Source organism: Rattus norvegicus, chromosome 3, assembly GCF_021556685.1.
Source record: "Rattus norvegicus strain SHRSP/BbbUtx chromosome 3, alternate assembly SHRSP_T2T, whole genome shotgun sequence".
Classification (NCBI taxonomy): domain Eukaryota; kingdom Metazoa; phylum Chordata; class Mammalia; order Rodentia; family Muridae; genus Rattus; species Rattus norvegicus.
This window is the reverse complement of record NC_141536.1, coordinates 11,140,716-11,168,513: the sequence shown is the minus strand read 5'-3', so window position 1 is coordinate 11,168,513 and position 27,798 is coordinate 11,140,716. Positions and strand designations below refer to the sequence as shown.

General features: G+C 52.4%; 2 protein-coding genes across 5 annotated transcripts in view; both read left to right on the top strand.

Moving 5' to 3' along the window:
* Window positions 1-8,784, top strand: part of Cfap77 (cilia and flagella associated protein 77) — a 122,739-nt gene extending 113,955 nt beyond the window's left edge. For both annotated transcript variants that reach the window (NM_001127563.1, XM_087653769.1), the window contains 1 exon segment: window positions 7,838-8,784. In NM_001127563.1, coding sequence (NP_001121035.1) covers window positions 7,838-7,960 — 123 coding nt within the window. In that variant the 3' untranslated portion in view covers window positions 7,961-8,784.
* A 9,609-nt stretch (window positions 8,785-18,393) lies between these two features.
* On the top strand, window positions 18,394-27,182 carry Barhl1 (BarH-like homeobox 1). 3 transcript variants are annotated; one of them, XM_087646777.1, is made up of 5 exons: window positions 18,394-18,477; window positions 18,608-19,520; window positions 19,600-19,769; window positions 23,282-23,504; window positions 24,934-27,182. In XM_087646777.1, the coding sequence occupies exons 4-5, from the start codon at window positions 23,440-23,442 to the stop codon at window positions 25,226-25,228; spliced, it is 360 nt and encodes a 119-aa protein (XP_087502903.1). In that variant the 5' UTR covers window positions 18,394-18,477; window positions 18,608-19,520; window positions 19,600-19,769; window positions 23,282-23,439; the 3' UTR covers window positions 25,229-27,182.
* Window positions 27,183-27,798: the final 616 nt, after the last annotated feature.

Genomic DNA, 27,798 nt, shown 5'->3' with positions numbered 1-27,798 from the left:
ATACACTTGGCCCAAGGGAAGGATGTTTTAAATGAGGAGTGATGGTGTACTTGGCCTTGGAAAGTATAGTCAGGAAGATCAGACATTCATCATCATCCTCAGTCATAACATGAGTTCAAGTCTAGCCAGGTCTAGAGACTGCGGGTAGGAACAGCATTCAAAGAGAATGACTGTTAGAAGGGAATGAGTGCTTGTGGGGGGAGCCCAGGGGAAGCAGGATAAGGTGGAGGGCAGGGGGCAGGGGGAGGGGCCAGGGGAGGGGGAGGGGCCAGGGGAGGGGGAGGGGCCAGGGGGAGGGGCCAGGCTGGCTCACTGGAGACTCAAGATTGCTGTCTGCTTCTGGGCTGGGAGCTCTTTACCAGTGGTGTGTTGCATTCACAAAGTCTCTGCCAGCCCCAAATTTCTGAGATTCTTTTATTTAATCCAGCTGCAGGGAACAAAGGACGCAGCCTGTGAGGGGATGGTGACCCCAGGCACACTGGGGATAAATCTATCCTGGCACTGCCAGTCAGCTCCCTGCCTGGGCTCACTGACCCAGGCCACACTTGCTTGCTTTCATTTCCTCTAATTTGCCAAGATTCCTTCCACTTCAGACCTTAGGTTAACCCCTCCTGTCTGGGACATTTCTCTTCTTCCTTCCCCTGGGCAGTTCTCATCCTTTCTAGAGATTCTGCCTATGCCCATAAAGTTAGATTCTCCTGTCCCAGATCTCATTTAACAGCTCCGGTGTAAGCTGTAATTCAGCAGTTGTGTGCTTAGCAACTGTGCCGCTGGGCAGTGTGGGCCAGGCTTGTCCTGTCTTCCTCTGTGGTGTCTCTAGGGCACCGTGGAGCGGACGCTCAGGTCCATCTTTGAAAAATGTTTAGATTCATGCAGTGTCCCGCCTTTAAGCAGGGCCACACCGTTGACGACTAGGGGTAGGGTTACTGGTTTGCAGTGTTCCCTGGACTGCTAGGAAGCTGCTATGGTCATACTCTTATTTACCTGCATTGACCTCAGAGTGGCTCAGAGCTCCACTCAGCCAAGCTCTCTCCTGCCAAAGCCATTACAGTTTCTTAGCTCCAGGCGGAGACAGACCGCGGATGGCTTAATTTAGAAGCATCTCAGAAGGAATTTCCTTACTCCACGGCTCTCCACCAGCGGCTCCACAGGGTCTAACGGTCATGACCATGCAGGGGCTCTCAGGCTGATGCTTACCGGGCTCCTCCAGGGCCGCAAGTGGCTCCTTTGTAAGGGGAGCTATTACAGAAGACTGTGAGCTTAACCCCAACACCTACACTGAACCTCTGATCCTCCTGCCTCTGCCCCCAGTGCTAGGATTCACAGGAGTATGCCACCACGCCCAGTGTATGCACTGCTAGGGGGACCCCAGGACCTCATGTATACTAGACAAGCACACGATTTGCTGAGCTGTACCCCCAGTCACTCCTCTGTTCTAGAGGCCTACTTACTTGAGATGACTTCCAGGTAAGTCAACAGGCTGGCCACTAGGCATATCCCTAGAGTCTCACTTCTTAGACTCCAAGCTCAGGAGGTATACATTCCCTCTCCCTTCTGCTGAACTGTTTGCCCTCTAGAGCCTACCTTCCCCTCCCAATCCTCCCACCCGAGGCCACGTGAATTATATCCCTTTTAATTGGGTCCATCCTGTTTAACCACGTATCCAGTACCAGGCCTCATGTTGAACGAAGATCATGCTTCAAAGAACCTCGTGCTACATGTGCAGGCCTGCCCAAGCTCCCACTGTGAGTGAGTCCAGTACAGAGGCTGTCCTACAGTGGTGTGTGCTTGTGGCTTGCCCCACAGTTAGCCTGGTACTACTGAGAACAGGGCAGGTGAGGGATGCCCATGACCAGCCTCTGAAGAGGACTTCCCACAGCCCAAACACCCAGTCAGAAAGTAAGCCCATGAGAAATGGAGAACGGACTGATGCTAGGTAAGAAATGTGAGCTTGCTGGGCATGGTGGCTCACCCCATTAATCCCGGCACTCGGAGGCAGAGGCACGCAGATTTCTATGAGTTTGAGGCCAGCCTCGTCTACACAGTGAGTTCTAGGATGGCCAGGGCTATGTAGAGAGAGCCTGTCTAAAAAAACCAAAAACAAAACTATAACAAAACAATACCAAAGAGATATGAGTTTAACTGTCAGAGTAGACACTTGGTGCTTAATAAATGTATTCCAGATGGATGGATTGATGCATATTTCTGCTTCAGTGGGGTTGTTTGGTAAATGGGGGATGCAAAGTGAACGTGTCTTTGGGTGGTTGAGTTTGTGTGTGCATGTGGAGGCCAGAGGTTGACATCTGGGGTCCTGTCTCTGTAATCAGGGCTCACCTTAGTTTTTTATTTTATGTACCTAAGTATTTTTGCCTACATGTATATAAGTGCACCATATATGTGTTGTGCCCTTGAATACCAGCAAAGGACACGTGGGTCCCCTGGAATTGGGGTTACAGTTGCTTCTGGACTGTCATGTGGTGTTAGGAAACAAACTCAAGGTCCTCTGCCAGGGCACCAGGTGCCTGCCCTTAGGTACTGGACACCCCTCCAGCATCTGCTCACTGTAGGTCTTGAGACACATCTCACAGTGGGACGTGGGGCTCACCAAGTGGGCTAGACTGTCAGCCGCAGATCCTGTCTCTTTCTCTCTAGCCCTGGGAATATAGACATGTGTGTCTGTAATGGCTTGTATGTAGGTGCTGTGGATCAAACTCACATCTTTATGCTTGCAAGGCAAACACTTTACTGACTGTGGCGTTTCAGCTCTATGGTGTGATTAAATATCCTGGCAAACCCAATTTTTTAAAAAGATTTATTTATTTTATTTATATGAGTACATTGTAGCTGTCTTCAGACACACCAGAAGAGGGCATCAGACCTCATTACAGATGGTTGTGAGCCACCATGTGGTTGCTGGGAATTGAACTCAGGACCTCTGGAAGAGCAGTCAGTGCTCTAAACCACTGAGCCATCTCTCCAGCCCCAGCAAACCCAATTTTAAGGGAGAAAGGATTTTTAGCTCACAGCTCCAGGTGACAGTGTATCACTGCAGGGAAATCAAGGCAGGAACCTGAAGCAGTCACATCCAGTCAAGAGGAGAGAGAAAAGGAGTATATGCTCGTTAGTGCTCTGCTCACTCTCTCCACTTATACAGTTCAGGACCCCTTGCCTAGGGAATGGTTCTGCCCACAGTGGCCTGGGTCTTCCCACATCAATTAACCTCCCATAGACATGCCTGCCCCCGGACCTAACTGATTTAGATGATCCCTTATGAAACTTTCTCTTCCCAAGTGATTTCTTGATTATGTCAAGTCGACAATCAAAAGTAGCCAGTACATCAATTGTGCTACCTCCTCAGGCCCCACAAAAGGCCATTTCTATCAGGGCTTCTCTTACAGTATGTGAGTCAGCTGAGCAGTTCCACAGGGCTTCCGTCTCCTGCAGGAATGCCCAGGTCTGCCTTGAGGCTCCCGTAAGGAATCACCCTCAGCGTGGGGGTTAAACCACAGGAATGTGTTCTCTTACAGCTCTGGAGGACAGAAACCTAAAGCTAAGGTTTGGGCTCCTTCCAAAGGTTCTGAGGATCCATCCTGCCTCCTCTAGTCTCTGGTGGCTCCTAGCAGTTCTGGGCCAAGGTCCAGCACTTCACCCTCTTTCATGTCCTCCTCTGTATCTTCTGTCACTTAAAAAATGCCATGGATAGGGAAATGGCTCAGCTGGTAAAGATATTTGCCTCAGACCTCTAAAACTCATGGGTGAAAGCCAGGTGATGGTAAGAGAAGAGGCAGAGACAGGTGGATTCGGAAGCTAGAGTCAACTGGCCTGGCCTCTGGGGACGATGTTCCAGGCCTGTGACAGACTTTGTATCAAACAAAAGATAGGAAACACCTAAGCACCCATACCAGAGGCTGTCCTCTGATCTTCACCCTCACACATGCATGTACACACAAGAACACACACACACACACACACACACACACACACACACACACGTAAAAACCAACCAGCAAACAAAAATACTACTCTGGCACGGGGAGATGTCTCAGTGGCTCAGGTACTTGCTGAAGAAGCCTGAATTTGAGTCCCCGGGACACACATGAAGAAGCCACATATGGTGGCGTGTGCCTGAGACTTCTTTGCTGAGGAAGTGGAGACAGGTGGGTCCCCAAACTCCCTACCCCGCCAGCCTAAAATGGTGAGTTCTGGGCCAGTTAGAGACCCCATTAAAAAAAACGAAAATGGGGAGCGATTGAGGAAGCCATCTTCTGTCCCTGCTGGCCTCAAACTCTCTCCTGCTGCTGTCACTGGAGTGCTGGGATGAGCTGTGCACAGCCACATCCACATTTTTTATGATTTCAAAATCATCTTTTATTTTCCAGTGTTATGAAGGTTTAAATTTTTATTGTGCACAAATGTGTGATGGAGATGTATGTGGAGGCCAGAAGACAACTTTGTGAAGTTGCTTCATTTCACCCTTCTGTGGGGTCCAGGGATGGACCTCAGGTCATCAGGCTTAGCAGCAACTGCCGTTGCCCAGATCACCACCCATATTTATTTACTTTAAAACAAGGCTAGGTGTTGGAGAGATGGTTCAGTGATTAACAGCACTGGCTGATTTTCCAGAGGACGCAAGGTCAATTCCCAGAGTCCATATGGCAGCTCTGTAACTCCAGTTCCAGGGGATCCAGTCCCCTCTTCTGACTGCTGAGGGCACCAGGCACCTGCTTGTGGTGCACAGACATACATGCAGGCAAAACACACGTACACATAAAATAAACAACAGTTAAAAGCTCTGGCTGCTCTTGCAGAGGACCAGGTGTCAGTTCCCAGCACCCACGTGGCAGCTCACAACTACCTACAGCTCCAGTTCCAGGGGATCTGGCACCCTCTTCTGGCCTTCCATGGGTACTACATGCACGTGATGCGAGGAAGACACTCATCCATCATACAACACAAAATAGGAATAAACATTTAGCAATAATATAATAATAATAATAATAATAATAATAATAATAATAATAATAAAAACCAAAGTTTCCTATTTTCCCAGCTGGCCTCAGGTCTGTGCTCCGGCCTCGGCCTACCCAGTGACTGGGACTGTAGAGCGTGCCACCACACCCCACGGGAGAGTCTTCCGGGACGAAGGAAAAGTATTTTCAGTGATGTTATAGCAACATGGAATGCTGTTTTGCATACTGTTAAACGTCTTGTAAAACTGCCTTTTACTACTGCAGACACTGAGGGGCGGACCGCTTATATTTTAAAAGGCAAACTCAACTGGTTAACTAGCCACTAGGGACAGAACTCCTCTGATCATGATGTGGGCAGACTGGGAGACCTAAGAATGAGCCACTGAATGACCCCTCAGTGGGGTGCCTGAGGCCCAGAGACCCACGAAACCACTTTCCTGAGAAGCTTCAACTGTCTTTTAGGAGCAAAGGGTTTCTCTGCTCTCTGACAGCCCTAGACCCATCTCTGAGGACTAGTTTCCTCCAGGATTGGGCACTGGGCCAGAGACTTCCCACTAAGTTCTTTCCTTTCCTCTCTCTCTGCTACTTTATCCTTTCCTGGGTCTTTTCTCTAACTTTTGTTACATGAAGGTGCTGAGCTGGTGCTGAGAATATGGCTCAGTAAAGTCAGAGCTGGTGGCGGTGCCCGTCTATCACCCTCGTCTTGGCCAGGGGAGGGTTCAGAGGCAGGAGACTGATGCTGTAGCTATTTTGTGAGCTCCAGGTTCAGTGGAAATCCTTGTCACAAAAAATAAGAGGCTCGAGAGATGCCTTGGCAGCTGAGAGAGCTTGCTGTTCTTTGAGAGGACCCAAGTTCAGTTCTCGGCGACACACAACCACCTGTAACTCCAGATCCAGGGGATCCGACAAACTCTTTTGGGTTCTGCAAGCACTAGGGCTAGCAGAATATGTCACATACGTGTGCACACGTACAGAGGCTGCTAACCCAGACACACACCTACAAGGCTGACACTGGCCTGGGTTCTTGATGAGGACTTCATGTCTGAGGCCCTGCCTTATCCTGAAGCCACCGGTGCTCCTGACAATACAAAACTGTCTGTCGGTCCTCGACTTCAGCCACTCCATCTCGTCTTGAACATAAGCTATAACTGAGTGGGGGTCAGCAGGCGTGCCCTCTCTTCTCTTCTCCAGCCCTTTCCTCTGGACCCCCCAAGCCTTGGGTTCAGGCTGTCGTCGAACACACCTACCTTTCCTGACTGTAAAGAAGTACTCTGGGGGTTGGGGATTTAGCTCAGTGGTAGAGCGCTTGCCTAGCAAACGCAAGGCCCTGGGTTCAGTCCCCAGCTCCGAAAAAAGAAAAGAAAAAAAAGAAGTGCCCTGGAAGTTGTTGGGCGACATTTGCTCTCCAGAAGGGTGGGTCTCCCTGGCTTACATTACGTCCCTGTCTGACGCAGAGCTGTGTTCAACAGGCGTGATTGAATAAGACAGGGAGAGAACTGACTGAAATATCAGTGGTCAGCTAGAGCCTACATCTTCCTGCCCTCATGGTATTCCAAAGAGAAACGCTTTGTGGGGGATTTTGCACGATGCACGGGGTCTCCCAGCCTCTGGAACGGGCCAGTCCAGGGACAGCAGCAGAACAGACAGGTTCTCCACTTGCCACTATTTCTGGAGAGGGGACGGAACAAGCTGAGCAACTGAGGCTTGCTTGTTCTTAGCTTTAGATCTTAAAGTTGTATTTGTATATGTATGAGTGTGGCACCTGTCTGTGTACCGTGTCTGTGCCAGGTATCCACGAAGGCCAGAAGGGTCCCCTGAGGCTGGAGTTACCGATGCTTGTGAGCTGACATGTGGGAGCTGGGAACTGAACTCGGGTCCCTGCAAGAGCAGCCGATGCTTCTACCTGATGAGCTGTCTCAGCAGCTCACCCCAACCCTCTCTAAAAATTTATACTTTTCCTGGCTGGGGACAAACCCAGGGTCTCACACAAGCCAGCGCCTCTCCCTGAGCCACCCACCAGTGTCCCAAACTGCAGAAGTTGTCACTTCTTCAGTTCGTCTCCTTCTTCCCACTTTTTATTTTGGTTTACTTTGAGACTGGCTCTCATGTAGTAGCCAGGCTGGCTTTAAACTTACTGTGGGTGACCTTGAATTTCTGATTTTTCGGCCTCTGCATCTCAAGTACTGGGATTGAAGTTCTTTTTTCATTTGGTGCCACGAATGGAATCCAGGGCATCTCACATGGTAGGGCCAGCACTGAGCCAGGTGCCCGGCACTCCCCATGCCTTCTGTTTGCCATGTTCCTGCATTGTAAGGCACCGTGTCCCTGACCTGAGAGTCATGTCCTCACAGGAGAGGAGAAATTAGATTGTCCTCTTGGGAGAAAATGTTCTCTCTCTCTCTCTCTCTCTCTCTCTCTCTCTCTGTCTGTCTCTGTGTGTGTGTGTGTGTGTGTGTATCTGTGTCTATGTGTATGTGCGTGCGCACGTGTGTGTATGAGCTCACACACTCAGGTTTGGCAGCAAACATCTTTACTCCCTGAGCCATCTTTGGGGAATTTAATAGTAGAAATTTGCCACGTGAAGGTTACCAGCTCCGACTGAGTGTCAACTGCAGTCACTGCTGGGTGATGTCTGTTAGACATAAATCTTCCTCAGCAATAAGCTGAAAAGAACCTATGGTGGTCACTGCCCCTGCTGCCTTTGCCCTGGCTCCTCCAGGCTGGAGACAGAGCTGGTACCTTCCTGCCTGCTCCACTCACAGCTGCTTCCATTACTCCTCTAGGGTTGAGGCTTGCGGAGGGAGGGGAGTCAGGACAAGCCTCAGCTGACTGCGCCTCAGTCATCTGTCCTTTCCCTCTGTCCACAGGCGGTTTCCCATCTTGATACGTTCCCTACGGATGCCGCTCGCCAGAGGGCTCTCAAAGCCCACAAGGAAGAGCATGCTGTACGCCAGGGCACCCTACGAATGGGCAACTACACCCACCCCTAGCCTCCCCACAGGGGGAGCCTCCTAGATGCGCTGGGAAAAAAATCCCCAAAGAGCTCAGTTTTCTCCCCCAGACCCCAGGACGACAGTCCTACACTTTGACACAACCCTTTGCCACAGGGACCTCAGATTCAAGTCTTAGGTTGCTTATTTTCTTTATAAGAACCCCGACCCACACACACCCTTTTGTTACACAACACCAGTCCTGTCTTTCCTCTAGTTTCCCTTTGCCTAGAAACCACCATCCTCCTCAAAATTCTTTTCCCCTTCTCCTCACCCCTTCCTCTCTTCTTCCCTTTCTCTTTCTATTTTACCCCCTCCTCCTTCAGGAGACCCACTCTGCCTCTTTGCAAGTCTTACTTTACAAGATAAACCAAAAATACAAGGCAGTTCTTTAAAAAAAAAATATCCAGGCTAAGAGTCAGCTTCACTGCCTATGCCTGTGCACTTCCACAAGGCGTAGCGCCAGTAGGCGTTGGAAGCACTCATTTCTTATTCCAAACACGAGTTTTAATTGCCCTTCTGGGCACGGCTGGGGTCTCAACACAGCAGGAGTCTCTCTCTGGGACCCCTGACAGTAGGAAGAACCCGCGGTTCATTACTCAGAGGTAGGCCCCGCCCTCAGTGCTGTGGCCCTGTCAATCAGACAGACCCGCCTGGACTTCTTAAGACTATCTGGATGTGGTTCACTCTTCCAAAGGAGAATGCCTTGTGGTGGGCAGGTGGCAGCCGTGGGCTATCTCTTGATTCATACCTTTCTCTGGTGTCTTTGGCTTCTCTCCACAAATTACAAAGGGATTTATTTTAAATATAAAAAGATGACTTGCCCTCTTCTCCTTGCGTCTTTATTTGAAAGCACACTGTAAAAGGAATGAACCGAGGGGAGTTATGGATGTTGCTGTGCAGAGCCTTTCGAGGTATGCCAACCTCGAAATCATGGCCACAGAACCCTTCTTCAGGCCAGTTTCCAGACTCTCAAAGCTTGCCTTAGTCACTGTACTGTTGCCATGAACAGACACCATGACTGCAGCAACACTTACAAAGGACAGCATTTCGTTGGGGCTGGTTTACACTTTCGGAGAGTCAGTCCATTACCATCATGGCAGGAAGCATGGCAGTGTGCAGGCAGACACGGTGCTGGAGAAGGAGCTGAGACGTCTACACCTGGATCCATAGGCAGCAGGAAGAGAGCCCCTGGGCCTGACTTGAGCCCTTGAGTCCCCAAAGCCCACCCCTAGTGACACACTTCCTCTAAAAAGGCCACAACTCTTAATCCTTGTCCAACAGTGCCACTCTCTAATGACCAAGCATTCAAATATCTGAGTATATGGGGGCCATTCCTATTCAAATCCCACAGAGCCCCAGGCAACTTGAGGTTCTCAGGGCTCGCCTGTGTCCTTGCCTGACTGATACCTGGGTAGGGAGTCTGACATTTCTTTCTTTCTAATCAACCCCACATATACAGAATTGTTTCCCCCAAACTTGCCTCCTCCTTAGTCTTCCCAGATCATAAGTGACGCCATGCACTCAACTGCTAAAGCTCAAACCTTCCCTTGCTCAGGTCACTTTATCTGTCACATCTAACCCACCACAAGACTCTGAGGGTGTAGTCCACTTGGTAGAGCGCATGCCTGGCACGCACAAAGCCCCAGTTCCATTCCCAGCAGGGCATAAACCCCATACAGAGGCATTCACACCTATAACCCCAGCTCTTAGACAGAGGCATGAGGGCCTATGTAACATAGTAACCTTGGGCTGTGTGGGACAGGGTCTTAGAAAATGTAGGCATAGAGGTGCACAGCTTTAATCCCGGCACTTAGGTGGCACAGGCAAGAGGATCTCTGTGAGTTTGAGTCCAGCCTGGTCAACAGAGTGATTTCCAGGACAGCCAGGGATATATAGTGAAGCCCTGCCTCAAAACAGAAAAACAGAAACAAAACAGAAAAGAAAAGCAAAAAGAAAAGGGAAGGAAAGGAAGGAAAGAAAAATAGGTAAATGTGATTCACCAGGATCCTGTGGATGCTGTCTGCAAAGCAGAGCCCAGCAGCCCGACTTTCTCTCTTTCTCACTCTGTTCCGTGCATCTAAGTTTCGTCCCAATCCCCCCTCCCCCCCACACACACGCATACGCCACATGCCCACCTGCCACTTCCCAGCTCCTTACAAGCCTTGCTCTAGAGCAGGCTTTCAAAGTCTGTGGCTTCTGAAGGAAGAGGCCCGGGTCCAGCAGATGAGGTCCCTAGGCCCAGCATGGAGTCATTTCCTACCTGAGCCCTGAGTCACCTACCACCTCCTGCCCTTCTTATTCCCCTCTAGGGATGCTCACTTGTGCCTCAGGCTTAAAGTCTGTTTTCTTCTCTGCCTGCTGCACTGGAGGTCCACACTGTCACCTGACTCGTCCTTGTCTTTCAGATCTTACCTGAGTCCCTCCTCCGACAGCCCCAGGTAAATTCACACCAGCCTGTCTGGATTCTCTGCAGCGCATGACCTCACTCCAGTTTCTTCGCTGCCTTGCTGTCTGTCTTCCCTCCAGAGGGACCCTATCTCTACCATCAGGGATCTCAGACCTCAGAGCCAAATCCCAGGGGTCATGGGCTGGGTACCTGCTAGGTTTTCAGGGCTGCATAGTACCCACTGATTGGAGATCCCCTGAGCCTGGATGGTTGCTGCAGCACCAATCTGAATAGGCACCCCACACACACCTATACACACATATAAACAGTACATGTACATGCACACACATATTCATATGCAACACACGCACACCACACACACCTATGCTACAGCCCATTAGCAGCCACACACTGACCCCCTTGGAAACCCGTGAGGCTGTGATGTACCCTACATTACCTGTGGACTTGAACCCTGCTCTCATTCCCAGAGGGAGACAAGTCTCCTGACTCATTTGGCTAAAGCCATCCTGAGTCCCTGAGCCTGGTATTGATGCAGAGATGAGCCAGAGAGGGGCTTCGGCCACAGAGCTAGCAAATCAGGTCACTGTGGCAGAGAGCATGGGGCTGGCATGATCTGGATCAAGTGTCTTAACCTCAGCCTGGACGTGGGGCAGCATCCTGATCCGTCATAGCTGAGTCGGCAGGACCTTAAAGACCTCAAAGAGCGGCCATGTGATAAACTTCACACACTTGCCCTAAACCACACTGGAGTGAGAGAGATGCTAGTCCCACCTTCAAAGGGACTAATAGGGCAAGGAAAAGATATTTGGGATTGAGCCATCTTTTAGCAAGAAGATTAGCTATATAGAGAGCCAGAGAATTTTCCAAATTACCCCCCCCCAAAACCCCCAAAAACCTAGGCTTTGAACTACCAAGAATGGGGTTGGTCTTTCTCTGGAATTGAGAGTAGCTGGCAGTCCCAGGCAGTCGCCAGTACCTGGCTGAGGCAGTGGTTGGACTCATCCCGCACACACACTCAAGTGTCTTCCTTGTTCAGCGATTGTTTGTCCTGTGCCAGTTGTGGTGCCTGTGACAAATGCCTGGGTGCTGACCCCACAGGGGGTCATGATCAAGATCACGGCCAGATCGCTGAGCTCAGTGAGATCCTCAGCTCCTTGTCCTACAGCGCCACGCTCTGGAGAGCCAGCGGCAGACCGTGGAGATTCCCTGGCCCTGCCTCTTGATTCTTCTAAGCTCATCAATTATTCGAGCCCCACAACTGGGTCTGATCTGATTTTACTGCTTCAGGTGTTCTGTCACTTCAGCCAAAGCCCTGCCCCCACTCCAGCCTGGCTTGTGGTTTGGGTGCAGCCGTCGGTAAATCTAGGATGGAGAAGCCCTGAAGGCTACAGCCTACACTGACTGGGGATTCATTTTGTTAACTTCATGAACCTCCCTCTACCACAGTCCTCGACAATTTCACAGGCGGCAAATGTGTGTTCCGAAGACGCTAGAACCCAGGGCTAGGGAGATGGTATAGTCAAAACTTGTTTGCCTTACAAGAATAAAGACTTGCCTCCTCCTCTTCCCAATCCTCCTTCTCCTTCCCCCTCCTCCTCCTCGACAGTGTCTCACTATGTAGCTCTGTCCTAGAACTTGATATGTAGACCGGGGTGGCCTCAACTCAGAGATCTGACTGCCTTCACCCCCTAAGTGCTCGGATTAAGGTGTGTGTGCCAGCACACGGAGCCAATGTGCCTGCCATCTTGTAATCCCAGTGTTGGGGCATGAATCCAGGTGTACCCCTGGAGCTTGCAGGTCAGATACCTACCTACTTGGCCGGCTCTCACCGGTCCAGTGAAATACTCCATCTCAGAAGGTAAGGTGGATGGCTCCGGAGGAACATCGTCTGAGGTTAATCTCTGACCTGATTCCTCCTCACACACACTCACACACTCACACACATACTCACACACACTCACCCCCCCCACATGCACACACTCACACATACACACACACTCACACACATACTCACACACTCACACATACACACACTCACACTCACACACACACACACACGCGCACACACACACAGAGGAATAGAACTGAGTAAGGGTAGACCATGTATCATTTCAGAACCTGCCCCTAAAATGACTTCTCAACTAGGGATGTACACAAATGGGGAGAACTTGGCATCCCATCCCCGGTCCCCCCAGTAGTGCTGGGTGAGTACAGGTGTCCTGAAGGTACACCTGGAGCCCCTGTTTTGGCCATCCCTTAGCATCACCAGTTAGAATTCAGGAGCATTCTTCCTCCCAGTTGGTGGCCCTGGTGAGTACACACTGCCTCGGGAGCCTCAGGAAGGCCTGAAGTCTGGATGCACTCTAGACTGCTTACGATTTTCCTGATTTGCCTCCTGAGGTGGGGGCAGGTGGTGCCAAGCAGATATGCGTCCGGCAGGAAGGGACAGCATGTACGGGCCTGTGGTCTAGGAGGGTTGAAATGGAGCCCCTGAAGGAAGGGCTTACAAAGAATGAAGAGTTCAAAGAAATGGCCTGGAACCTTCCAGGGAAGCTGTGGGAGTTGGAGTGCCACTCAAGCAGCAAGTCCAGAAGAGACCTCGAGCACGGCAGGGTCCCATCTCCTCTTGGGCTGAGCCCCTTCTGCCTACAGTATAATTCCTAAATCCAAACTAGCATCATTCATACTCCTGCCCGCTGGAATAACTTAAGAATATTTTCTTCCTTGAGACGAGGTCCCATGAAGCTCAAGCTGGCCTTGACTGTTCTATTTTACCAAGAGTAAGTAACTGAATTCCTGATTTGCCTGCCTCCACCTCGAGTACTGGGATTACAGACATGTATCACCATGCCCAGTTTTACCTGGTGCTGGGGATGGAACCCAGGGCTTTGCGCCTGCTAGGCAAGTGCTCTATAGAACTGAACTGCAGCCTCATCACCCAGACAGTAACATTCTTGTCCAGAAGGAAGGAAGTGGCTTCTGAAATATAACTTCTTTAGCAAAGGATTGTCTGAAAGCAGGGTTATCATCAGGGCCTGTGCCACTTGCCTGAGACATTTCATAGCCCCAATTCCAGTTTCCAGAGGGGACCCTGGGTCCAGAGAAGCCTTGCTCTTTTTCCAAGTTAGGGGTATAGCTCAGTGGTAAAGCACTTGCCTGACCTGACATTCGAACTCGGGATCCTGAGTTCAATCCCGAGTGTCAAACGGAAGGAACATGAATCAAGTCAACCTAGGGCTGGGGACTTAGCTCAGTGGCACATTGTATGTCCCTCATGGGCAAACTCTGGGTGAGGTCCAGAGTCTTTTTTTAAAGACATTTTTAAAGACACCCAACTTGAAAGTTGAACATGCCACACCTTTAATCCCAGCACTTGGGAGGCAGAGGTAGCAGCCAGGCTGATGGCTCTAAGTTTGCTGTCCTCTGCCCCCATGTACTGGGACAACAGGCATGTCCCTTTCTACCCAGTCCTGGCCTAGCATTCTTCCTCTGCTCATTCTAGCACCCCAGCTAGTGCTGGCTCCGAGGGGTGCGGAGCAAGCAGCCCCCTGCTCTGGTGCTGAGGTAGGCCTGCACTGTGGCCACACTGCTCTCTGTCTTCAGCCTAGCCGTTTCTCTTATCCTTATCGTTGTGGACCAATTTCCTTTCTTCATTACCTTCCCTGGGGGAAAGTCTTTGATGTTTGGGCTAATCATTAAGGGAAAAGAAAACACGTGGGGGGGGACCAAAAACTGAAAACCTCAGCTGGCTCCCCCTGAAACCTCACCCAGAGTCTTGCCCATGAGGGACAACGAGCCACTGAGCTAAGTCCCCAGCCCTAGGCTGACTTGATGCATGTTCCTTCTGTTATATGCAGGGAAATGACAAACTTGAATCTATGGGTGGGAAATCTACAAAACACGAGTGCGTGCGTGCGTGCGTGCGTGTGTGCGTGCGAGGATTTGAACCCCGGGCCTCACACATATTAGGCAAATTCACTACTACACATTCACTACCAACTGTGTTATGACGGGGATTTAGACAAACATGCAAGATTGGGTCCCTGGGTGACACCCTAAGACTTGCTGGCATCTGTCATGAAGCAAAGATTTTATGAAAGGGAGGGAGGAAGAAAAGTCAAGAAGGCTTCTCCTTCTGGTTTCAGGGGCTCCCCAGGGCTTTGGCCTAAACAAGCATAAAGAATTGGGAACAGCCTGGCCTCAAGGCTGCTGTTTGTCCAGGGCCTTTTGGACCCATCTGCCTGAGAGCACAGAGATGCCCCGAGGCCTAAACTGCACCCCCAGTTGTCCACCCTAAGAACTGCCTTGGTAGGAAGGTCCTGAGCAAAGGAGTAACTGATGCCTCCTGGGACTGGGGAGCCTAGCCTGGGGCTCTAGTCTGCAGGCAGGGACAATTCTTTTTATTATTAGTTCTGGTAGTCTGGATGGCACAGTACAGCTATTCTCCAGGATCAGAACCAAATGCAGAGATGCTTCGAAGAACCGCAGAAAGTAGGCATCTAGAGCCTCATTTTATAGATGGAAAGACAAAAGAAAATGAAAGTTAGAAAAACAAACAAACAAGGTCAGAAAGCAACCTGCCGTTTTGTGAAAGGTGATGTTTCTTAGGGTCCTCCTAGAACAGAGCCTCGAGAGAGGCAGGTACAAAGTTTAAGGGAATCCCAATATAACCCAGCAACCAAGACAATATTTAAAGTGAAATCATGTTTTTAAAAAACCCAGGCTGGATAAATGAAGATGGGCTGAGGTTATTAGGTCCCAGGCTAAGATTCAGTCCCTCTGTCTGGTTCTTGAGTGGATGAATATTCAGAGTCACCTGGCTCTGTTTTTTAGTGACCCAAAGCTTAAAGGATGGCCCTCTGTATATATTAGCACAGAACTTGAAGGCATTCTGGAAAGACACTGAGACTTCTCTGTATGGCTCAGCCTATAGAGCCCGGAAAGCAGAAGGAGCAGAAACAAGCCCAGGCTGTGTCCAATCCCAGGCTGAATGTGGTGCTAGGGAAAGAGTCGGGGGGGGGGAGCTGGGGGGGTGTGGAACTGGGCAAATGAAGCATCCAGGTCTAGCCTTGACTCAAAGGCAAGTCTGAGTCTATGGCCCTTGATGGAGAAGGTTATGCATTCTTCAGGCAGGCTGCTTTGCTCTACCCACAGGACCCTCCTACCCTCATGTCTTAGGACAGAGCTCTGTGTGTGCCTTTATAGTAAAGGAAACTTGAGCCCCTAGCAGGAGCGACAAGTTCAAAGCAAGCAGGAGCTAGAGCTTCTGAAGACTTGTCGTCACACCTGCCGCCCTGGCCACACCTTTCTGGTAGGGTGGTTTTGGGTTTTGCTGGGGATCTGGATCTATGAGAGGCAATCTCTCTCGCACACGAACAGGAAGCAAATAGGAACTGGGGTCTGAAGCAAGGAATTGTTAAAGGAAGTGGAAAGGTGGGAAAAAGACCTGGGTCCTGAGTGTGAAGCCAGAAAGAGGGGCTTTCAATGCTGAAATGACAGCCCTGGGTCCTGCAGTGACATTGACTGGAGTCATAGGAATGCTCAACTCACTCTTTCCTTTGAAGCCCCCAAATCTTCAGGAGAGGACCTCCTACTGTGTACTACTATGTAAATGGAAGAGGTGCTCAGAGAGGCTAGGAACTTACAGAGGCTCCAACTGGACCTCTTAGGACCCCATCGACCTGACACCCCTGCCTGCCAACCAGGCTTTCTCGTTGAAGAGTGGGTTGGATCCAGGCTCTCTGGACCACTTGGTAAAAATTTCCCCTCGTATTTCCTTCCCAGACAAACACAAGGCCAGTTGAGCCCACACACTCACCCGGGACCTGCTTCAGACTGGCTGAGACGCAGAGTATGGGAGGAGTACCTCTCTGGTCAATGCCCTAGGTTGGGGGGAAAAAGGCAAGCACATGAGAGAGAGCTAGACCCCAAATCTCAATCGAAACAAGCCACGTAGCATGTTTTGTATTGCTATAGAGTACAATAATTCAGTACTAATGTTGTTATATTAACCAGCTGTTAAATGCTCGTGGGCCTCCAAGCATGGAGAAGCCAGCTCGCGCCGCAAGAGGTTGGGTCCTTGCCTGGTTTATTTTTTCCCCCTGCTCTGAGAAGGATCGAACTTTCTCTGCTTTCTCAGACTCTGATCTATGAGACTTTTGCTGGGTCTGAGATCTCTGCCCAAGACTAAGAAAGCTGGCCCGGGCAGGAGCTGCTAGGAACCCTTGAGGTAGAGGAGGCTGGAGACATCTACAGAAACCGCAGCTCTTTGCCAGGGCCGGGACAATAATGCAGACAAGCCCGGAAAAAGTGAGGTATCTGCGACTCATGTGAACTTAGGGTGCTACGAAAAATGAGGGTCCTCATGAGATGAGAAGCAGCTGAGATGTGGGCGACCGGATAGGGACCCGTCTGCAGCAGCAGAGAAGCCCAAGTTGGAGGCTGGCAAGGGAAGGCCAGAGACACCCGCTCACGGTGATTTATGACTCGCATCCCCATCCACCAAACTGAAAAGAAAGACAGGCAAGGCCCAGCGGGAGGCCCCCAGCGCAGGGGCCGCCGAGCTCCGGCCGGGCCCCCCCCCCCCCCGCCTCCCCGACAGCTTGCAGTCGAGCTCGACCCGCAGTCCCCCGGGAGCAGCGGGCCCTCGCTCCCAGCCCGGCCGGCGGCGGGGCCGCTTCCAATCTGCCGGTCAGAGCAGAGGGAGTGCGCGGGGAGCCGGGCGCGAGGCCACCGCTGGCCCAGCCCGGGAGAAGACAAAGTTTCCGTTCTGCGCGCTGCGAGGGGCCACTCCCGGCCCGAGATCGCGTTTGCAGGCTGCGGCGCTTAACGATTTTACCGCGGCCTCGGACGCGGAGCTGGACGCGGGCCACGGATAGTTTCCCAGGGGCCCAGAACAAGGGGTAGAGAAGGGCCGAAGGGGAAAGGCTGGGCTCCCCGTGAGCCGCGGGGCCCCTGATGCCCTTGTGCGCAACTCTGCTCTCTCGCAGACCAGAGCACAGTCCACCATCCAGGCCCCTGATCCGTTGCAGCTACTCTGGAGACCCGGGCCCCTGCTCTAGCAGTGGCTGACTCCACAAAGGAGCGGAACTAGAGCGCGGTTCGGAGGGCGAAGGGGAAAAAGCCTTATCTTCATTTTCAGCACTGCCTTGAAAGTAGCATCCAGGCTAGCCACGGCTGGCCTTAGACAGCCTCGTACTAGCTCAGAACTTGCATTGTCCTATCTAGAGGTACATATCACACACACACACACACACACACACACACACACACACACATATCCAAAAACCACTAGCTTCTCAGAACATGCCCCCCAAGGAGGCCACTGGCTGAGGATGAAGAGGTCACTGCCTTGTTTCTTGTGTCTCCTCCCTCGGGCCAGTCTTATTCGTGGGTCCCCTTAAGCTTCCGGACTTGATCTTTCCCATGGCTCAGCTCTCGCCTCCGAATTAGGCAGCGCTCGGGTCTCTTCTCGAAAGACAACAGGCCTAACCTTCTGCTGGCCCAGTGGACCAGGAGAGAATTGCCATGTCCTACATGGTTGTGTGTGTGTGTGTGTGTGTGTGTGTGTGTGAGAGAGAGAGAGAGAGAGAGAGAGAGAGAGAGAGAGAAGAAACCCAAGCAAAACACTCTGAAAACAAATTTTTAAAATGTTTTCTTGTACTAGGAGAAGAATTCCCTACACACTAAGGTCTTTTCTCCACCGGGTTTTGCTGCCATTTTTGTGGGATGAGGAAGGAAATTGGGAGGAAGAAAGGGGACGTAGACAGGATCGCGATTCAGTCGAGTAGATTGAATAACTGTGAACAGAATCGGGAGAAGGCTTTCAAGGCCCCACATCCAAACTGCAGGCCACGCAGCCCGGCTGGCCCTCCTCCCACTGGCCCCTGCCCCCCTTGGCTAATCATCTTCATTAGGGGCGTCATCGCCAACCTAATGAAAGCAAACTGTGTGGAAATCGCCGGTAAACAGTTAGGTCTGTGCTGTAATTAATTCAGTGTCTCTTTTAATCAAACTGAAAAAGAATCGGGCCGCGGATTGTAGAGCCGTGACATCACCCCCAAAATCGGCCCGAACCAATCAGCGTCATCACTCCGGGGACACGTGGGTGAGTCCCCTTTTTAAAAAAAACACAACACAACGAAAAAAAAAAAGAGAGAGAAAGAGAGAGAGAGAAACAACAACAAAAAAGCCAGCCCTAAAGTAAAAGTGACACAAGTTCTATTTTTTTTTTAAAGGAAGGAGGGGGGTTGGCGGCGAAGGCGCGCGCCGAGGACAGGTGAGAGCTGCAGTGGGAGCGGCAGGGAGCTGTCCACGGTGCTGACAGGCCCTGGCGGGGCCGAGCGTGCACGCAGGAGCTCTGGGGCCAGGTGGGGCTGCTTGATCCTGGGGCCGCGGCCGCTGTCCGCGGTGCTGAGACCTCCAGGTGCGCTCCGTTCTGCCTGCTGGTAACGCGGCCCGGGCCGGCTGCTATCCGCCGTGCTGACCCCTGCCCTGGGCTACCGTTTGCCTGGAGGAAGCGTGCCGTTTGGATTTTGCTTTTTCAAAAGACGATCTTTATTCAGATTCCATCAGCCTCGCGTTTCTTCAGTGCCAAAGGGGCCCTCGGGCCGTTCTTCTACCCTTTGGCTCTTCCCAACTTGGCGCGCCCTCCTCCCATTCCTCCCTGACACTCCCACCACCACCACCCCACCCCCTCGGCTCGGCGGCTCGGCGCGGTGCTGCAGAAGACGCTTTGAGCCCTTTTGGATGTGATGCGCAGAGGAGGTTGGCCCAGAGCTCCCAGGCTCCCCCAAGGCTGAACTCCATCCAAGGTGCCCACAGGCTCCCTGCCCGCCTTCCCCATGCCAGCCCGCAGCTAGGGGCAGGGGCAGCGGCGGCTGGGGTTGGGGGTGGGTGGGGAGCTTTTGGGGAGGACAGGTCGCAGCTTGGCTATGGAAGGCTCCAATGGCTTTGGGATTGACTCCATTCTCTCCCACCGAGCGGGCAGCCCCGCCCTTCCCAAGGGGGACCCCTTGCTTGGGGACTGCCGTTCACCCCTGGAGCTGAGTCCACGCTCAGAGAGCAGCAGCGACTGCTCTTCACCAGCCTCGCCCGGAAGAGACTGTCTGGAGACCAGTACCTCGCGGCCTGGTGCAGCATCTGGCCCAGGTTTGGACTCCCACCTGCAGCCGGGGCAGCTTTCAGCCCCAGCCCAGTCGCGAACTGTCACCTCCTCCTTTCTGATCAGGGACATCCTTGCTGACTGCAAACCTCTGGCGGCCTGTGCACCCTACTCTAGCAGTGGGCAGCCTGCAGCCCCTGAGCCTGGGGGCCGCCTTGCGGCCAAGGCCGGGGAGGACTTTCGAGACAAGCTGGACAAAAGTGTCAGCAGCGCTTCATCGGACTCTGAGTACAAAGGTAAGAAACCAAGGGGAAAACTGGGAGTTGGGGGATTTCTAAAAAGTGGTATGTAAGAGTTGAGAGCACACACTTGGAGACAGGAACATAGTCATCTCTGGTATTTCCCAGGCCCAGGCTGAGAGTTAGTTTTTGTCTAGACCTCTCTCTCAGCCCCAAAGGTTGGGGCCCTGGAGCAACAAAGAGTTCAGTGTGTGTGGCTGGGAGAAGTTGAGGAGGATACTGTGTAGAGGAGAGCAAGCCTCCCCAGGTGGACAAACTTTCTAACTTCCTGACTGGGACCACAACTCTTCCAGCAGCTGTGCTGGTGGACAAGAGCCTCCCCTTCTGAGGATCCTGGGAGGAGACCTTGCAACAGTGCATAGCTTGGAGGCTGCTGCCTTGTTGGAGTGAGAACCTGGTAGAAAATTCTCACCAGAGCCCTTAGTACAGTAAGACATTTCTAGCTTTTAATCTGAATTTCCCAATAAGAGGAAAACGTGGACCTCCCCATTTGGGTGCAGGTGTAGTCTAGGCCTGGGAACCATGAAGAAAAAGAGATCAACTCGAACAAGGAACAGGCAGTTAGGCCACCAAGTGGCTGGCTGGAAAAGGTTCTGAGGCGATGGGGAAGAATGTCACACCTACACAGCAGCTCTCTCTGACCTGGGTCTTCAGTGGGTTGAATAGTGGTCACCAGGCTGTGTTCAAGACCCAGGGATTTCTGAGTGGTCAAGTTAATCCTACTTTCACTTTGGGAATCTCTGTGACAGGAAAAAAGAGGAGGGGAGGGAAGAAAGAAGGAAAAGTTTCCTTAGTTTTGTATCTTTCCTTTAGGTTCTGCCTTGACTCTCGATGTTTATTGGGTCCTGGGGCACAAAGTTCTCTCGCAGGAGAAGTTGAGTGGCAGAGGCCAGGGTGTCAGAGGCATCAGATGGAGCTCTCTTAGCAGGCATCAGAAAAGCAGGACCTGGTAGAGACTGCTCCTGGGTTGTAACAATTACAACGGACTCTCCAAGCCTCTTCCTCGGGTGAATACTTTGCTAGAAAGACAGCGTCATTTGTGCTAAATTTCACTAAATTTAGTTAGAGTCACTTGAGTCTTCCTTTCAAAAAAGAATTCCTTTGAAGGTAGACCCAGACTCCAAAGTGAAGCCCACCAGGGGTCTTCTAGACCTCCTTTCTCTCTTCTTCCCCTAGTAGAAACGGCTAGGTCGCCTTCAATCAGGCTGTGGAACCATCGTTTCTACAAAGTCTCTAGTTTAACCACAGAGCTCAGGAAGAGGTGTTCGGGAATTTTGGCCCTTGTGCCTCCCCCGACTTCCCAGGGGCCTGTTTAGAGAGGCAAAGAGAACTCACCTTGGAGAAAGGTGTGTGTGTGCGTGCACATGCGTGTTATTCCTTACAATTTGCAACCAGATCTACCTAGTTTCATGATTAGGGCAAAGAGCGATTGGGTCTCGCCCTGCTGTAAAACTGTTACTTCCTTTTATGGTTTTGCCCCTAAGCAGGATTTTGAGGGGCGATTCCATTTCGTTTAAGATAATTGGAATATCAATTTTCTTCTCCGGTCCCTGGTGATATCTGAGGAGGGAGATGACAGAGAGAGTCGGCTATGGCTACAGCTAAGGCTCCGTATCACTTAAACAGGTTTGGAGCAGGGATGCTGTAGGAAGTTCCAGCCACCCCTAGGCACTGACTGTTGCTTTTGCCCTTAACAAAAGTCTCTGAAGTAAATGTGTGTGTGTGTGTGTGTGTGTGTGTGTGTGTGTGTGTGTGTGTGTGTGTGCGCGCGCGCACGTGCGGCCCACAAAGCCATGCCTAGCACATTTCTCAAACAGGGGTGACTTGCAAAGTCTGAGTTAGGAAGCTAGTTTGAGAGACAGACACAGGAGCCAGCCCGAAGGTGCATTTAAGTCCATCACCATCCAGCCACAAACTATTCTGAGTCATTTCATCCTTGGAGGCAGGGGTGGGGAACAGGCCAGTCTCATCACAAGTTTCTGGTGGGAAAGGTTTCTTAAACAGTAATTACTGAAGTTGGAACGGGGCTCCGGAAGTAAGGTGGGTGGCAACAGTACACTGGCTGGAGCTCTATGCTCTTGGAGAAACCAAACCAGGCTTCACTCCACGAAGACAGGGTCTTCGGCCCCCAGGCTCTAGACCCACGGAGATGGAGTGCAGCTCTGAGGCCAAAGTCTGAAAGATTGGACACGAGACTGAACTGCGGGAGTAAAGGCAGAGCCGGGAAAAGAAACGGTTGGCCACTCCACCGGAATGAGGGATTGTTATAAATAGTCCAAACAATTAGGAGGTAAAGTAAGACTTCTGCAACAACAAGTTTGAGGTTTGAATAAGGAAAAGTTTTAGGCTTTCGAGGGAGAAAAGTCATCTTTGTCCCTGCCGGGTTCTGAAAAGCCTCCCAGCGGAGGCAGAAAGCGGAAGGCCGTCTGAGGCAGAGTTACTCCGGACACCAAGTGCTTGGGTGCTGGGGCTTCAGGCTCCCTCCCTGCCTGCCGTAAAGCACAGCCTTTCCGGCTGAAAAGCCTCCCTCCCCAGTGGCTCAATTAACCGGATTATTGTTTCCTACAGAGAAAAATAACCTCGCATTCAGCTGAACCCTGTCACGGCAAATGCCACGCACAATGAAACTCACCATAAAAGAAAAGAAAGCAAACAGGGGGTAGGGTGGGCGGGAGCCCCGGCCTACAGGGTTATTTTGGGAGAAGTGGACTGTTCTGTTCCAATCTTTCCTTGGGAGATGGAGAGGGGAATGCCAGCCTTGTTTAATTAAGTGTTTTCTGTTAAGTCAAACCCAACGAAAGTAGAGGAAAACGAAATAATGTAGCTTTGTCTGGTCTACATTGGACCTCAGGAGCCGGGAACAGATGGACATTTGCCCGACCGAGGGCTGTTGCGCGGGTGGGTGGGAGCCACAGCGGGCACAGCGAAGCCGGGAGCTCTGTAATGCACGCAGCTCTTTGAGCCCTGGGACGATGGGTGTTTCTTGCAGCTCAGAGCACTCTCGGATGCCGGCATTCCATCCGCTTAGTTCGAAATTGGTCTAGGAACCCATCTCTATAGATTCCTGGCCAAACCAGGGTCGGTGAGGCGTGGGCACAATTGTCTGCTCTTTGAGGCGATGCGGTACTGTGGAGCAAACAGGGTTTTGTTTCTTCACGCCAGCCTTGCACCCAAACGGAGCCCACCCTCCAGATTTCTGTGCTCGGCCGGTCCGCCCCAGGCAGTCTTTATCCCCCACCCCCCAACCAACCCCCGGGGAGGCGGGAGAAAAAGGGTTGAATTTTTTCAGGGAGCTGCCAGCGGCCTTGGCCCTGTGCACTTCTTACACCATTTTCTCCTCGCTCATAGTTCACATCATTTTGCGGGCAGGGAATCCCGGCACCGAAGGCCGTGCTGTAGCGTCCCCACGGGTTTGGGTATTATGGGACCCCAGAGGTCTCTGCCCTGACGACTGGGACCCGAGGGTGCAGGCACTGCCCAGCCCTGACATGCTTTCTGTGTCTCCGCAGTGAAGGAGGAGGGCGACCGCGAAATCTCCAGCTCTCGGGACAGTCCTCCCGTGCGCCTGAAAAAGCCACGCAAAGCACGCACCGCCTTCACCGACCATCAGCTGGCGCAGCTGGAGCGTAGCTTCGAGCGGCAGAAATACCTGAGTGTGCAAGACCGCATGGAGCTGGCCGCCTCTCTGAACCTCACCGACACGCAGGTCAAGACCTGGTACCAGAACCGCAGGTGAGGTTTCGCTTTGGGGCGGGCTCCGAGGAGCCTTGGGTCTCTCCCAATCTGAGAAAGTAGGGACTCTGAGGCTGTGAGAAAAGACTCACTCACTGTGCCGGTAAGTCCCACAGTGAGGGACAGAAAGGACACCAGGCTGGAATCCAGGACAGGTGGACCTACACGGAGGGTTTCAAGCCACGCTCCATCCCAGCCCAAGTCCCCAAGGACAGCCCTAGGCTAGGCTTTGAGGCTTCTGCGCTCTTTGGATTGAAGGCCCGAGCCCTTAGGGGAGAGTGGCGGCCCCAGTCCCCAGAAAGCAGAGAGGTCTCTGAGATGGTCGTAGTAGGAGTCGGTGGTGACTGCTTGTATCTCAGAGCTTGTCTTCCTTGGGCCTCCTAGCATTTACAGCCAAGAAGGGGCTCTCTGCCTCACCCCAGCTCCTCTGGGACAGAGAGACTGGGAAATTGGTATTAAGACACTGGTCTTGAACCTGCTTCTTACTCTCCTTCTTGGACATTCACAGGACTTAAATAGATAGGTATAATATACATACACAGACACGTCAATCAGCATAGTGACACACATTTCCCACATACATAGCAGAGGCAGGAATGACGCCTTCCATAAACAAGCCTCAGAACACACAGCCCCATTAATAATAAATACCGATTACTGCTTCAGGCATCAATAATTAAGGCTCGTTGCAGTAATTACACAATTATGATGATGATGAATTATTCAGGGGGGCGGGGACAGGGTTAGTGTGACTGAGCCCACCTCAACTTCACTGGGACCTAGGCAGGCATCCCCAACCTCACTACAGGTGGGTACTGAGCCTTTGGGTTTGATTTCCTGACGTCTGCCTTGCCCTAGGCCTCTCAACTTCTGCGTCAGAGGGGCTCCTGGCTATCTATCCCACACTCTGGGAGGCCTGAGTGTGGGGTAAGCTGGGAGAAAAAGTGTTCATTCCTTCAGAGAAATCTTTGCTTGCAGTCCCAGCATGCTTGCCTCAATTCCGGGCCTCTGGGACTACACGGGGGTGGGAGGGAGTGTACGGGGTGGGGCAGGACAGAGGCGACCAGTAGGCAGCTCCACCACTTTCATTAGGGGCCTTCCTAGGAGAAGCAAATCCAGAGGAAGCCCCAACATGCGAGTTTGTAAGTGTGCTTGGAACAGGGGCTCTGCTTGCCACTTTGCAGACCTTTGTGAAAACTAGTTCATACCTCAAGCTTTTAATCCGTAAAATGGGGACAAAACTTATGGAAAGCCGGTGGAAGAGGGAATGATGCAGGCGCGTTTGATATGGATACTCCATTATTTATTAACAAGTTAGCATGTCCCCCGTTGGCCATCTTGCGGCTCTCGGTGCCAATCGCTAGGAAGGGGCAAGGGCTGTGAGTGTCCTAGTCCTGATCCCTTCGTCTGTCTTGATTTCGGTTCCTAGGACTAAATGGAAGCGACAGACCGCTGTGGGGCTGGAGCTGCTAGCGGAGGCAGGCAATTATTCGGCGCTCCAGAGAATGTTCCCGTCGCCTTATTTCTACCCGCAGAGTCTCGTTTCCAACCTGGACCCCGGCGCCGCACTCTATCTGTACCGCGGACCCAGTGCGCCACCACCTGCCCTCCAGAGACCTCTGGTGCCCCGCATCCTCATCCACGGACTCCAGGGCGCCAGCGAGCCGCCCCCACCGCTGCCCCCGCTGCCCGGCGTCCTTCCGCGCGCTGCGCAGCCCCGGTGAAGCGCGCGCTTGCCCCAAGCCATGCTCTGGGACCCACAGCTCAGCCTGGGCGCGGGTCCCTCCCTTCGTCCCGGGGCAGGGCTGCCCGGCTCCCCGCCGCAGCCCAGTGTCCCCGTGGGAAAGAAATTCACTGAGGCTACCCCTCCCCTGCGTCCTCTCTTGGCTGCTCCATCCAGGAACCACTCACACCCGCCGGATGTACATATGCGCCCCTGCCCACCTCTCAGCCACCCCCAGGTCCCTGCCGGCTTCCCCAGGTGTCCCCTGTCCCCTCAGCAGCAGGTAGGGGACGCCGGTCTCCCAGACCTGGGCCCACCCTTCTTGCGCCTCTGCGGGACAGGGTGGGAGCGCTGTACGGAGTTTCCCTCCCATTTCTTTTATTCTCCCTGAGCCCCGGGCTAGCAGCGGAGCTGTACATACAGTGTGCAAAGTGTATATGAAGTTATTTATTCGTGACCCATGAGCCCGTGACCGTGTCCGTGAATCAGTGAGTCTGTGGCCTGTGCCCTCCCCATCCCGGGTGGGGCAGGAAGGGGCCGAGAGGGCTTGCCCACGCGTCCTGGCCCCCAGCCCCGCTCGCTCCACCCAGGTCCCAGGACAGCCAGATCTCTTGGGTTCTCTTTTTTTAAATGTGGAAATAAACTTCTTACAAATGACCAGGCGCCTGTCCGCGCTACCGTCCGTTGGCTCCTGCTCAGGTCCTCCCCACCCCTTCCTCCATAAATAACTTCCGACATCTCTCGAACTACAGATCCTTCCATTCGCAAGAAGTAGTTTTGTCTCCCCCTTATCCCGGTCCCCAATTCCTGGGTGCTGTAGTCATGTTTAGGAGACCTCGGCTGGACTCCCAGGGGCCTTCCCGTTTCCACCCCAAGGCTCTCGGCCTTCCCATCTGATTCGTCTCGCTTCCACACGGCCTTGGGGGTCACGGGCGAGACCAACGCTCGGCCTCCCTCTGCTGCGTGGCAGGCCGCGAAGCACTCACTGAGCCGACTCATCTGGCTCAGGCCAGGGCGCCGGCAGCTGGTGCCCGGCCCTGCGGGCGCCGGGCAGACAGATGGACTCCGAGGCTGCTCCCCGTTGCCCCACCCTCCTCGGCCCGGCGCCCTCCGCTCTGGCTACCCGCAGCTCCTAGTCTCTAATGCCTGGTAGGACCCCTTGGGCCTTCGCGAGCTTGACGCCACGTCGGGCAACCCTTTGCTCTCTCTCTATCCTCCCCCTGTCCCCGTCCTGGGAGAAATAGGAGCGGGGGAAGGGGCGGATCACACCACCCGCCTCTGGCTCGGAGATTTCAGGAGAGTCAGCTTCCAGATCACGTTCAAAGGGCCAAGGTCATCTCCTGACACTGGTCTGTCTCCCGGGACGTGGGCGCAGGTGCTTCCCCTCCCCCGCACCACCTGCAGCGCCCTGACCTGCGGATGGAAGAAATGCTAGGGAGTTTGGTAACTTCCAACCTGGAGCACCTTCCCAGCATTTCTGGCCCAACTTGAGAGAACCGGGCAGTGGAGGGAGGGGACGTGTTCAGAAAGCACCCCCGCCCCCAACCATTTTGGCTACTGTTTCCTCCCCACCCCCCAGCATCCACGCACCCAGACTCTGCTCTTTTCGGACGGTGGGGGTATTATTCTAATTTTGCAAAATGCACAGCAGCTAATTAAGTCAAGGAGCCCCTCGGCTTTCAAGTTCTTTTGCATGTGAATGCGGGTTGGTAAATCCCTCGATCTGGCTGTGGTGGGGTGTGAGGGGGAACTGTCCCCAACTCAGGGTTAATGAAGTGGGAAAGGAGTCTCTCATAGCCTCCTGCAAACAAAACCCCCCAAGCAACAAACCCTGCCCAAATCCTACACGGATTGACTTAAACCCAGGGGATAAGTGCTTTAAATTAATCTCATTGAATAAGAATGAGACCAAACAAAACTCTTTAAAATCATATTAAAAATCTATCAAAGGACAACTTGCGGTGGTGTGCTTTTCATTTTGTGAGAGTGGAGGAGGCAGGTTGGAGCAGCCACGCTCACATTTACACAGTGCAGTGTAAACCGCAGACACATTCTGACTATGTAATTGTCCTTGTACCTCAGAGGCGATTTCATATCTTACATTAATGAAGAACAAGGCTTCCCTACAAGTTTATAATTACAATATTCTAAATTGCCCCACACGTCCCACCTGTAATAGCTCCACAACCTCTGCAATGAGGTGGGCTTGTGCTTCCCATCCACTTAGAAGGCTAAATTGGTTTCTCTTGTTCCTAACCCAGGGGCTGGGTGCCCTCATTCAAAACAGAAGAAAAAAAGACCATGAGAGACCCCCAGTGGACCAAACAATAAGGCAGGTCCTGAAGCAAACTTTCCCTTTTAAATCTAGACTCCAAAGGGCAGGGGCAACAAAGTTTGAGGTTAGCTGACCCTCAGCTGTAAGACTTACGGAACCCTGGCTGCCTTTTCATCTTGGGGGTGGGGTTCGGGGTGGGGAGGCGGGGTGGTGCACTACCAATAACTTGGTTCTATATTTTCCTACTGGTCTAGCTGACTGAGAAAGTTTGATGGTCATGTAGGCAAACTGGAAAG

What these genes read in the sequence shown, in the direction of transcription:
- Barhl1 (XM_087646777.1), top strand. Translation starts at nt 23,440, where the DNA reads ATGGAGCTGGCCGCCTCTCTGAACCTCACCGACACGCAGGTCAAGACC. An exon ending in ACCTGGTACCAGAACCGCAG is followed by an intron (nt 23,505 to 24,933) that starts GTGAGGTTTCGC and finishes TTCGGTTCCTAG; the next exon opens with GACTAAATGGAAGCGACAGA.